The sequence below is a fragment of the Triturus cristatus genome, chromosome 1_1 (assembly GCF_964204655.1).
Source record: "Triturus cristatus chromosome 1_1, aTriCri1.1, whole genome shotgun sequence".
Lineage (NCBI taxonomy): Eukaryota > Metazoa > Chordata > Amphibia > Caudata > Salamandridae > Triturus > Triturus cristatus.
In genome coordinates this window covers 825,880,224-825,893,227 of record NC_140579.1, presented here as the reverse complement: position 1 = coordinate 825,893,227, position 13,004 = coordinate 825,880,224, and the positions used below count along the sequence as shown (strand labels likewise).

The window sequence follows — 13,004 nt, the reverse complement described above, 5'->3', positions numbered from 1 at the left end:
AATGGAAAGTTCAGAATAGTACAGGATTTGAGAAAAATTAACAAGATTGTTGTGTCATGTTGTCCAATTGTGCCAAATCCATCAGTGATTTTGTATCAGATTCCCCATGATGCAGAATGGTACACAGTAATTGATTTGTGCCATGCTTTCTTTTCAATCCCATTGCATCACGACAGCCAGCCAATTTTTGCATTTAGATTTGGAGAGCGAATTTTGGCATGGTGCCGAATTCCACAGGGGTATACAGATATTTAATCAATTGCTAAAGAAATCTCTGGAGAGTTTAACAATGCCTGAAAATTCGGTTTTGGTCCAATACATTGATGACCTGCTTGTGGCATCAAAAACACGTGAAGCCTGTGAAGTAGACACAATTGCTTTACTGAATCACTTGGCAGATGGAGGATTAAAAGTATCTCCAGCCAAATTGCAATTCTGCAAAAGAGAAGTCCAGTATCTGGGACATAATATTGAGAAAGGCTTGAGGAAAGTGACCATTGACAGGATTAAAATCATCAGAGGGATGAGAGCCCCAATGACACAAAGAGAAGTGAGAATGTTCCTAGGAATGGTTGGTTATTGTCGTCAGTGGATAAGTAACTTTTCCCTGATTGCCAAGCCACTGATTAAATTGACCAAAAGTGAGGTGAAAGACCCATTGGAATTAAACCCAGAAGAAATGGCAGCATTCAAAGAATTAAAGAACAGGTTATGTGAAGCTCCTGCCCTAGGAATGCCAGATTACGAAAAAGTATTTGAACTGTACTGTAGTGAGAGAAATGGATGTGCACTTTCAGTGTTAATACAGAAACATGGGCGTCTGAGGAGGCCAATTGCATACTTTTCATCAACACTTGACCCAGTAGCTGTGGGTTTACCAGGTTGCCTGAAAGCAGTAGCTGCTACATGCAGAAGTCTGGAACAAAGTGAGGGAATTATAATGGGATATCCTGTACGGGTATTCGTACCTCATGATGTGGCAATCCTTTTAACAAGGAGCCGGACACAGTTCATGTCTCATAGTCGGCTGACTAAATATGAGAAAGTCATTCTTGGTGCAACAAATGTGAGCCTTGAGAGATGTGTGAATGTAAATCCAGCAACACTGTTGCCTGATGCTGAAAGTGTGGGAGTAAGAGATGAAGTTGATCATGATTGCCTGGATGTGCTTGATTACTGTACAAAACCAAGACCAGACATAAGAGATCTGCCACTGCCTGAGAGTGATCATGTGTTGTTTGTGGATGGATCTTGTTTGAGAACGGATGAAGGAACACTGAGTGCCGCATATGCTGTGTGTACAGTTTCAGGAGTTGTGGAAGCATCACCTTTGAAAGGAGTTAAATCCGCTCAGGTGGCAGAATTGGTGGCACTAACAAAGGCTTGCAAGATTGGAAGAAATGTGGGAGTGACTGTAATGACTGACAGCCAGTATGGCTTCGGAGTTGTCCATGATTTTGGCCAGTTATGGCTACAAAGAGGTTTCCTGACCTCAGGTGGAACTCCCATAAAGAATGCTGAAGTGGTTGGAAAATTGCTTGAGGCGATACAGCTGCCTAAAGAACTAGCAGTAGTAAAATGTGCTGCGCATGGTCAAGGTGATGATTTCGTCACCGTTGGGAACAAATTTGCCAATGACATAGCACAGTATTGTGCAAGGAATAATCATTCCATTAATCGGAGTAAAGAAAGAGAAATGTCTTCTTGTTCCTTAATGTTTACTAATGTGGTGGGAAAATGGGAGGAAGTGAAGCAGTTGCAGGATGAAGCAGGAGATGAGGAAATAAAAGATTGGGTGAAAGCAGGTTGTGCACCAAGGGAAAAAGACCACGTGTGGGTCTATAGGGATGGAAGACCAGTCATGCCCAATAGCATGTTGTCAACAATGGCACGGATGTATCATGCCCAGGGACACCTGGGGAGGGATGCTATGATAAGGGCCTTTAAGCAGACCTGGTACAATACAAAATTCAGGCTGATAGCAGAGAGTCTATGTCAGAGATGCTTGATATGTCAGCAATTCAATCCTGGAAAGAGAACAGTGGTGAGCCTAGGTACAATAGGCAGGGAGGGAGGACCCTTCACAAGAATGCAGATAGATTTCATCGAAATGCCCCAAGTCAACAGATTGAGGTATGTCCTGGTGGTGGTCTGTTTGTTCTCCAGGTGGGTGGAGGCATATCCAACAAGAAGAAATGATGGAATAACAGTGGCCAAGCTACTGTTAAGAGAATTCATCCCAAGGTATGGGTTCCCAGTGACCATTGAATCAGACAGAGGAGGACATTTTTATAATGAAATCATGGGTTTGATCTGTGAAGCATTGAGTGTACAGCAGAAGCTACATTGTGCTTACCAACCAGAGGCTTCTGGTGTGGTTGAACAAATGAATGGTACCATCAAAAACAGAATTGGCAAAATGTGCCTGGCCACAGGAATGAAATGGCCTGATGTCTTGCCTCTAGTCCTGATGACAATTAGGTCTACTCCAGACAGAACAACAGGTTTGAGTCCACATGAAATTATCATGGGACGTGCTATGAGACATGCGTTTGTGCCAGTCAACAAGCTGATGACTATAACTGATGACATGATTTTGGATTACTGTAAGGGCCTGGCTGACGCAGTTCATTCTGTGTTTCACCAGGTTGGAGAAGACGCCACCACCCTTGAAAAGAAACCAGCCCATGATCTGAGCCCAGGGGACTGGGTAAGAATAAAAGTCCACAGAAGAAGGAATTGCCTGGTTCCAAGGTGGGGAAGGCCAAGACAAGTCATTCTGACCACTACAACTGCTGTGAAGTGTGCTGGAGTGAAAAATTGGATACATGCAAGTCACACTCTGAGAGTTCCAAACCCAAGTGACGGCACTGGAAAAGAATACTTTGAAGAATCAGATTCCAGTGATGATGCAGACAGTGAGGCAGTAAAAAGGAAAAAGAATCCTGAAAGGGGGGAAAGTGAGTCAAGAGAAGCTTTTGTCCCACCAGAAGAAATTCTGAAAAGAACATTGCAAACTTCAGAGACAAGTCCAGATTCTGAAGAAGTGCCTGAAATTCCAACTAACAGTGACGAACACAAAAAGAAAGAAAGAAAAGAACATTCCAACAGAGGTGTCACCTGAGTCAAATGAGATAATTGGACAAGTTCCACCTGAGATAATTCTTGAAGAAGAAGGGACAGAAAAATAAAGAGAGGGACAGATTGCGGAAAAACCCCGAGGAGGTGTAGGGAACATTGACAACAAGCTAGGTGAAGGGACAAGTAGACAGCAAGAAGATTGCGTGTCGGAGACCCGAGGAGGGACAGAAGTAGGGAAATCTCAATTGGTGGAAAAAGAGACTGTTGGAGAAAAAGAAGTTGTTGGAGAAGAGAAAACTGTTGATGAACAAGAGGCAACTGAGACAGAATCTGATGAAAGTGAAAATGAGATACATGGAGGACGAGTTCTGAGAAAGAGAACTTGGATTGGACAGAGAAACAATAAAGAGGGAAAACAAAAGAGAAATGCTAAAGGAGATCTTTGGCCCAACAAGATAAAGAGACTGAGATATCGACTGACACGAGTTAACTCCTCGAAAGCTGAACAGGTGAACGAATTGTCAAGTCAAAACCAAACGAAAGAAGAAGAAACAAAAATATCTGAAGGAACTAAAAGAATCAGAAAACCAAACCAGAAGTATAAGTCACCAGAATGGACGTATGTGGCACTGCCTGAACAAGGTGAAGAGGCAGACAGTCAAGGAAGTCCAGAGGAGGCTTTACTGAAAGTGGTTGAGGAAGAAGAAGCAGTGGGAATCCTGAGAGTTATCTTGTCCGACATAGGAGAAGAGACGGATGTTCAGGACCTAATACAGTTTGATGATGATGAAGAAACAGTGAAAAGTGATGAAAATCCAAATTGAATAAATCCAAAAGAAATCATTTGGAGAAGAAAGAAGAAAAGAAGTAAAAATTATAACTAATAGATTGTAATAATCTGGTGGGTACTTGCTGCCCTAAAAAGTTCGGTAGTGGAGTAGAAGAGGCTAAGTCAAAAGACACGGTCAAATTAATAAGATGGCTAACACTGAGAATAATCAAAGTAGATGTACGTTCATGAAAAGATGGTGCAAGATGTGCTGCTGCTGTACAGGATTATTAATGCTGCTTTGGAGCGTGCTTGCTCTACTGATCTCTTTTAGAGTAACTATAGACACTTTAGAAGGACATACTGAGAACAGGACTAACATAGGGAAGAGTTCACAGAAGATAGTTCCAACTAGAACTAGCAATGTATATATACATAAAGATAGGTCTATTAATGATTTTTCTAGCAATGTGTTTTCCAAATTATTGTACGAATATGTAAAGACAATGGATGTAAGGGATTGCTACGTCTGTATGCAATTACCTGCTTCTGTTTCGGAGGGAGTGACTTATCATCACCTTCCGGCTACGTATGGAATTTCATGTAGTGTGTTGATTAGTATATTTTATCAATTAGGGAAATTAGATTATAACATGTCTAATATAGATAATATTCTTGGGCAACTGCCTATGAATAAAGAACTGAATCCTGCTAAAGAAGCTAACACTTTAGGTGAGATTTTTTTAGAAACTAGATAATTAACATTAGAATATGTTTTTAGAAACAATTTAACCTGCAGTTTGAAAGAAGAAGAGAAAACTGTTCTAGACATGGTTGAGAGAAGAAGGTTGAACATGCACAAGAAAGCAGAAGGACATAAAATGAGTGAAACAATGTGGGATATTGAGAAAGAAAAAGAGTTGAAAAATGGAGCCAGTCCAACTATGGCTATAGATGCACCGCAGAAAGGCAAATTATGCATTACCAGGAAGAGATCCCAGTATGATTATTATTTCATAGGGACTAGTGAGTGCCATGATACATACTTTATTGCAACCGGATGGGGATTTAGAGGAGGAGAAGATCCAGTTTTTCCGGGAGTGTATTATATTTGTGGGAACAAGGCTTATTACAGGTTGCCTGACCATTGGTTTGGCACATGTTATGTGGGCCTGGTCTTTCCAAAGATTTTTCACATGGATAGAGTAGAAAATGCTGAACATACTAATCCATTAACACGCTATAGAAGAGAAACATGGACAGAAATTGTAGGAGATATTTTTGGAGCTTTAATTCCAGCAGTGGGAATTTCATTGAATGCATATGGCATTCGGAAGCTGTCAACAGTGGTGGATCGCTTGTCAACAAGCACCGCTGGAGGCTTTCTTTTGGTAAATACTGAAATGGCTGCTTTACGCGCTATGGCGATGCAAAATCGACTTGCCCTTGACATTTTATTGGCAAAAGAGGGTGGAGTCTGTGGAATGCTGAAAGTTCAACATTGTTGCACTTACATTCCTGACGAAAGCAAAGATCTAAAGGTCTATATCAAAAATATTACTGATTTGCATGAAGAATTAGTACCACTGGAAGCTGAAAGTATCTGGACTAAAATGGCTAATAAGATGATTGCTATTAAGAATTTTGTAGCTAAAATAGGTAGTACCATTTTTGGTCAAATATTGTTTCCATTAACGTGTGTAATTGTTGCATTAATAATTCTTAGATTAGGGTGTATGTGTTGTAGATACAGAAGAAATAAAAAGAAAATAATACGAGAAAATGTTAAAAAGAGACAAAAGAAACCAGAAAGAGATCCACAAGAAATAGAATTAGAAGAGTTAAGAGAAAGCATGTATATAGAAACTAAAAGAGAATATGAAAAGGAAACAAGGGTTTGAAATGAACAAGAAGACATTTTGAATTTCTTCAAAAGGGGAAATTAAATAGATTTTTGGGTTTTGATTTTTGTGGTGATAAGATATCACCAAAGGGGGGGATGGATGGAGCATGTTTTATTAAAAATAGTACTGATTAATTAGTAATTACTAAAGATTTGTCGAGTCTTGTCTAACCAACCTTATTAACAGAAGAATCACACGTGGGAATGTTATTGCATGGCTAAAATAATAAGTGAACTAAGTTGGTGAGCAAACTGACAGAATAGATGTTGCTTATGTGATGTTATTGTGTTTTACGCTTATAATTAATATGCATTAATGGCTTTTGATGTCGCAATGGCTAGATAAATACATACACATAAGGGAATTAGAAGGGGAATAACACTGTATAATAATTTCCATGCAGTAATTATGTTTTGTGTTTCCTTTTACTTAAGTTGACCATTGTGGCCTGCTAGAAAATGGCTACCACCCGCAGCCTGCATTTGAGTAGATGAATATTGAAAGGAGGCTTTGCGCTGACTGTGACCTTGTCCTCAAATTGAACTGAAAAGCCATGAACATGATGACAAATCTGGGAGAGGTGCCAGATGCCCCTGAACGTGAAGATTTGTTGCGAACCCAAAATCCGACCTGATGGACTTATAATGGTCCCAAGGATGAGATACATTTTATCCTAAAGAGACATCCGTAGAAGTAACAAATTAGTCATGGACTCATAATTTCTATTCATTATTTGTGACTATCAATACGTGAGAAAATCTATCGTCGTATCCCAATGTACCAAGACGACATAATTTCCGCCATTCGACTGTTTTTGTAAGATATGATTGCAACATTTGGAATGTAAATTTGGTATAAATATTAGTAGACTAGAGAGGTCTAGCGCCACTTCTTCCCGAACCAATGATCAGAGGTCCTGATGCTGATGGAGAGGATGGTGACTCTACATGACGGCTAGAAACTTTAACTATTTTGCTGAGGACCAGTTCTGACTTAGAAAACGACTTTTAGCCAGAATAGGTAAATATGAGAGAAATGAACTTGCCTTTAATTGGCTTTTCTTACAATTTTAGATAAACAAAATTCTGTTTGAATTACTGTGTCGGGTGGTTATTTTATTGTCATGTGTATTGAATATTTAGTGTAATATGATGTTTCACCAAATCTATAGCAACTAGTTGATGCCATTGACCTCAAGGTATATGCAGATTGGTTAGGTATAGAAAAGTGTTTCCCCTTATACATGGCCCGGATTGAGTGGTAGGATGAATGTTGGTGTTATGGGCCCCACCAGCGTGTGATGTGTGTGTGCACGTGTGACTGTGAAATCACTCTGTCCGTGGAAGTAGAGGGGATTCGGAAGCTCCGATCTGCACCAACAGCACTGTAAGACATCGAAGAAGGATGCAAGTGTGCCAGGGCACTAAGGGCAAAGACGGAGCAGAGCGCATCATTGCGTTGTGGGAAGTTTGCCGTTGGAGCTGACCAGATGTGGGGGGAGCCGCAGGAAGACGTAAGCCTCCCTGGCGGCGTGGCGGAAACGACAAGTGTAATGGTATTGTATGAGAGCACACCAACAGGGCGGTGTGTAAAAGGAGGGCCACTCACCTTGGGATGCCGCACGGCAGGGTGAGTGCGCCTGACGAAATCGGGGTAGCAAACGGAGACGGCGCTCGCAGCCCAGCCCCCGCCAGAAGGTGGGGCACAAAAGAGACTAACAAGGTAGCGAGTTGGGGCCTAACTCCACGGAAAAGGCTACACCCCACACGCAAAGGGGCGTGGTAAACAACAAAGAACAATCTATGAGCTGTCGGGGTGATTTACGACCCTAGGAGTTGCAAATGAGCAAAAAGACAAACCAGTGATTTATGGCCAGCCGATGATTTATGGCTGATGATTTATGATGCTCATGCAGAATGGGTTATGACAGCCGAATGATGACAGATTGTGACAGAATGATTTATGGCCTACCGATGATTTATGACCCGTGATTTATGACCCATGATTTATGATGCTCAGGCAAAATGATTTATGACAACGAAATTATGATATCTTGTGACAGAATGATTTATGACGTACCAATGATTTATGACCCATGATTTAGGGCTGCTGATTTATGGGGATCAGGCAGAGTGATTTATGGCAACAAAGTAAGGGCCAATTGTGGCAGAATGATTTATGACGCACAATGATTTATGGCCCATGATTTATGATGTCCGGCTGACAATGCGTGACATCACATTTGTAATAATGTGTGATAACGATTTATGACCCCGGCCTCCAAGGGGGTGTCAGGGGGAGTTGTACAAGTGTGATTATGTAATAAGTAATAAAAACTGCGGCCAACAATTACCACCACACACGACGATTGTTGGCTGTTTTTAGTAATGCAGATGCACAGATTTGGTACGGTTCCTGGAATGGGCGCAGTGCAGCCGTTATTGCAGAGGCCGCCCCCGCAGGGGGCTCGAGGGCCGGCGCCATAATGGCCGCCAGAGCCCGACAAGGAAAGGAACTGCTTCTCACCAGCGGGAAGCGCCACAGGGCGGAATGCCCTGAGGCCCCCGCCCTTCCAAGAACAATAGGAAGGGGAGATATAAGACAACGCTCCCCCCTGTGGCAGCCCACTTGCATATCATGGGACCTGGGGGAGCGGCGCCAACGACTTTCGAATCCCACCCACCCACACCTAGGGAGCAGCAGCGTCGCAGTGCTGACGAAAACCAAAGGAACTATGGGTACAAGGGTTGGATATGGAGACACACCGATGGGCGGTGTGTGTGAATAGGGCCACTCACTTTGGGATGCCACACGGCAGGGTGAGTTGGCCAACAACTGGGACATGTAACGGAGACAGCGCTCGCAGCCCAGCCCCTGCCAGGCGGCAGGACACAAAACAGTCTTAACAAGGTAGCGAGTTGAGGCCTAACTCCAGGTGGGAACTGCCCCCGCACAACAAGAGCGCACAGAGATTGCAAACCTAACGGCGGAAACGACAAGTGTATTGGTATTGTATGGGAGCACACCAACAGGGCGGTGTGTAGAAGGAGGGCCACTCACCTTGGGATGCCGCACGGCAGGGTGAGTGTGCCTGACGAAATCGGGGTAGCAAACGGAGACGGTGCTCGCAGCCCAGCCCCCACCAGAAGGTGGGGCACAAAAGAGACTAACAAGGTAGCGAGTTGGGGCCTAACTCCAGGGAAAAGGCTACCCCCCACACGCAAAGGGGCGTGGTAAACAACAAAGAACAATCTATGAGCTGTCAGGGTGATTTACGACCCTAGGAGTTGCAAATGAGCAAAAAGACAAACCAGTGATTTATGGCCAGCCGATGATTTATGGCTGATGATTTATGATGCTCATGTAGAAAGGGTTATGACAGCCAGATGATGACAGATTGTGACAGAATGATTTATGGCCTACCGATGATTTATGACCCGTGATTTATGACCCATGATTTATGATGCTCAGGCAAAATGATTTATGACAACGAAATTATGATGGCTTGTGACAGAATGATTTATGATGTACCAATGATTTATGACCCATGATTTAGGGCTGCTGATTTATGGGGATCAGGCAGAGTGATTTATGGCAACAAAGTAAGGGCCAATTGTGGCAGAATGATTTATGACGCACAATGATTTATGGCCCATGATTTATGATGTCCGGCTGACAATGTGTGACATCACATTTGTAATAATGTGTGATAACGATTTATGACCCCGGCCTCCAAGGGGGTGTCAGGGGGAGTTGTACAAGTGTGATTATGTAATAAGTAATAAAAACTGCGGCCAACAATTACCACCACACACGACGATTGTTGGCTGTTTTTAGTAATGCAGATGCACAGATATGGTACGGTTCCTGGAATGGGCGCAGTGCGGCCGTTATTAAACTCTATTTCCTGTTGGGCAATTATGGCACTGTATCTGGCACAGTAAGTGGGGTTTCCGTTCACAATGGAAGATAAAGGCCTCCAGAAGATGGCAGCACATAAGCAGTAATTTTATGGGTGATTAAGGTTCTACATCCCTGGAAGGGGCAGTGCAGGCTGTGATCACACATCTCGGGGAGCGTCTCGACCTGAGGCGATATACCTGGTCTTCACCAACCAGACGGTTACTTTTCGGTTGTATCCCAAGTAAACTGGTCCTGCCACTCGTCCTTTAGTGCTCTCTGAATGGGCAAACAGTTTATAAACGGCACGGTGCTCCGCGGAAATCAGCGGGTGCATTGGAAGGCATATGTGGCAAGTGATATACATGGCAGCACTGGGTGCGGCACCACAAGATGAAATACCACCCTTACATGGCGGTAGATTGCCTCCTTTTAATGGATAGGGTTCAGGTCAGTGTGTCACAGACTATAGAGGCAAACACAACAATTGATGGACAGAATGCAGAACAATGTCATACATTCACCCCAGTACAGAGATCTGGGCCTAAATCCATCGTTTTTTTGCTCACCATGCCTTTCCAGTTTGAACCCAGCCAAATGCAAATCAGTCTTGACCCTGTGCCTCATGGGAACAGTCCAGCCCGAACTGCCAAGCCAGATCCTCCCTGGACTGGAAACAAGCATCCTAGGACCGGTTTCTGGCATTTCAGCCGTCTTCAGCCAGGCTTGCTTGATTTCCAGTGACATGGAGAGCACAGGACCCACATCTGGGCATACCCTTCCCACTCGGGGTGACAAATGCAAACACAACAATTGATGGACAGAATGCAGAACAATGTCATACATTCACCCCAGTACAGAGATCTGGGCCTAAATCCATCGTTTTTTTGCTCACCATGCCTTTCCAGTTTGAACCCAGCCAAATGCAAATCAGTCTTGACCCTGTGCCTCATGGGAACAGTCCAGCCCGAACTGCCAGGCCAGGTCCTCCCTGGACTGGAAACAAGCATCCTAGGACCGGTTTCGGGGTTTCACCCCTCTTCAGCCAGGATGTCAACTGCTTGTATGTGTACGAGTGTGCAGCACATGTTTGGCAATAGGATTCTGGGTGTGGTATGAGTCTGAATACTAGGATCAGTGGGATTCATTTTGCATGGTCCCTGGTTCAGCTTGGCACATGGAGGCGGGATACAATTTTCCCAGACAGTGGAGATGTACTGACTGCATTCCTGTGACTAGCGGGCAGAGATCTAGATACTAAAAGTAAGACAGGATAAAGAGGACGTTGCCCTTACAAGTTCCAAGAAAATACTGTTAGCAAAGGACTGCCGTTTATTTCATGCTCAGCTCTGCCATTTAGAATATGGTGGTGGGGAGGGCGAGCACTACAGATTCTGTTCAATGTTAAGAGGTTTCAATGGAAGGCCTACTCTTTTGTCTGATTACTGCTTCGGGAACCTTAATAGTGCAATAGGGGTGTTCCTTCATAATTGATACCAAATGATGGCAAGGTAAATAAATGTAACCCATCTTTCTTAGACAGTAAAAGTTGTTGAAAATGAATGGTAGAATCTATCAGCTTTGAACAGTGGTATTATCCAAACCGCTAGAGTTGTGTGATATTGCATTACCAGTGTCTTCTGCATTATTAAGGATTTTGTTTAGTTGCCACATAATCCATGAGCTACTACACAAGTTACAGATTTCAACAAAAAAACGTGTTTCTTTCTTAAACGAATCAAAAGCTATGAAAAAAGAGGTACCCGTGGGGCCGCACAGAGACAGACATTCTGCAAAGGTTAACTGATCACCTTTTAGTCGCTGAAAGTTCTAGTCCAGTGTTAAACCAGTACTAATGAGGTGAATGTTTACCCAGGTCATATTAATGTGTGTGAAGATGACAAAATAGTGACATAACACTACCACCTCAAGTGCAGCACTGTATTGCACAATTTGCCTTCCTTAACATAACTAAGCAAACCGCACCACATAATTTGGTCGTCTGTTTCCTCATTATTCCAGTGGCTTCAGACATATCGAACCAAGCATGTGAAAGAGTTCTCTGAAAATCAAGGGGCAAGGATTCTTGCAGTTCACGAGGTAATCAGGAGCAGTATCTGTAGAAGGTAATTTCCAAATGGTGCCCCAGGGCGATCAGTACTGTACGCTCCCATTAGGCACATACAACCTCCAGGGGTTGCTAAATCAAACAGTCAAGGTATACTCTGTTAAATGGAAGGGGTTTGAAAATAAAACACGGCATGACAGACAACTCACAAACTCAGGGTTCATTTATTACAATTACTTCGAAGAAGAATGGGACTGTATTCGCAAGCTGTTGAAGTATGGTGGCTACATACCACAGACAATCAGTGGCTGTTAAAGTACTTGCAGTTTAGATTGGACTTCAATGGTGAGCCCTGGGTAAATGTAACCCCATGGGGAAGCTTTAAGGCGTTCCTTTAACCCTTCAACATTGTCAGATCTTACAACAGCTTGTTTAATTGTAATCAGTAAATAGGGCATGTGTGATAGAAATCAAGAAATGAATTATTGAATTGAATAGGATCAATGTGGGCCCTTTCCTAGTTTTCTGCGGCTGTTTGCAAGGCTGTGCAACTCAGTGGGTTATTTAACAGATTTCTAGATTCCAAAAGGGCATTAAAGAAGAGAGAAAAGAGTAACATTTGTCAGTGTTTCGTATCCTAACTTACAACTGTGAACTTGAAATAAAATCATGCCATATTTGAACACAAGATGCTTCTTCTGATTTGCAAGTCACTTTAGATTCAAATTTTGCCAATGCACACTGAAGGATAAGTCAACAGATCGCCCACAAATAGATTTAATCATTGAAAATGTTTTGGCGAGCTTGCAATTCTAAGGGTCTGTATTCTTTAAAGTAACTTTGGCCCTGAGGTGCCACTGCCGTCCTCATATTTAGACTCAGACATTATCCTGATGATCATCGGTGTCTGTCTGTTGCCCACGCATCTAAGGCGGTCGCTGCAGATTCTAAGACCTACAAAGCCAATGGGTGTTTTATACCTTAAAGAATTTCCAAGATTGTGTACTGCACAGGTTTTGCAATCCACCCCTGACTCAGACTTAATATAACTCAATTTTCAGACATAGTACTACATCTTTCTGTTGTGCGATTCGTACCTACCCCCAAACCAGTGGCGTAACGTAAGCCCCAGTAGCGCTGGGGGGCCGGGTTCCAGTGGGCCCCCTCAGCAAACGTTCTAGGTGGTGGGCCTGGAAGGGGGGGGAGGGGGCACGTGCACATTGCAGGGGGCCCACTCACATTTTGTCACGCCACTCCCCAACCCGCTAATGTCTCTGACCCA

At 43.2% G+C, this 13,004-nt stretch overlaps 1 protein-coding gene across 4 annotated transcripts in view; it reads left to right on the top strand.

Moving 5' to 3' along the window:
• Positions 1 to 6,848, top strand: part of LOC146871132 (uncharacterized) — a 76,353-nt gene extending 69,505 nt beyond the window's left edge. For all 4 annotated transcript variants that reach the window (XR_014980575.1, XR_014980559.1, XR_014980553.1 and 1 more), the window contains one exon: positions 6,189 to 6,848. Coding sequence is in view for 1 of the 4 variants with exons in the window: in XM_085650296.1 (XP_085506422.1) it covers positions 6,189 to 6,209 (21 nt within the window). In the remaining 3 variants the exon portion in view is untranslated. The remainder of the gene's footprint in view (positions 1 to 6,188) is intronic.
• Positions 6,849 to 13,004: the final 6,156 nt, after the last annotated feature.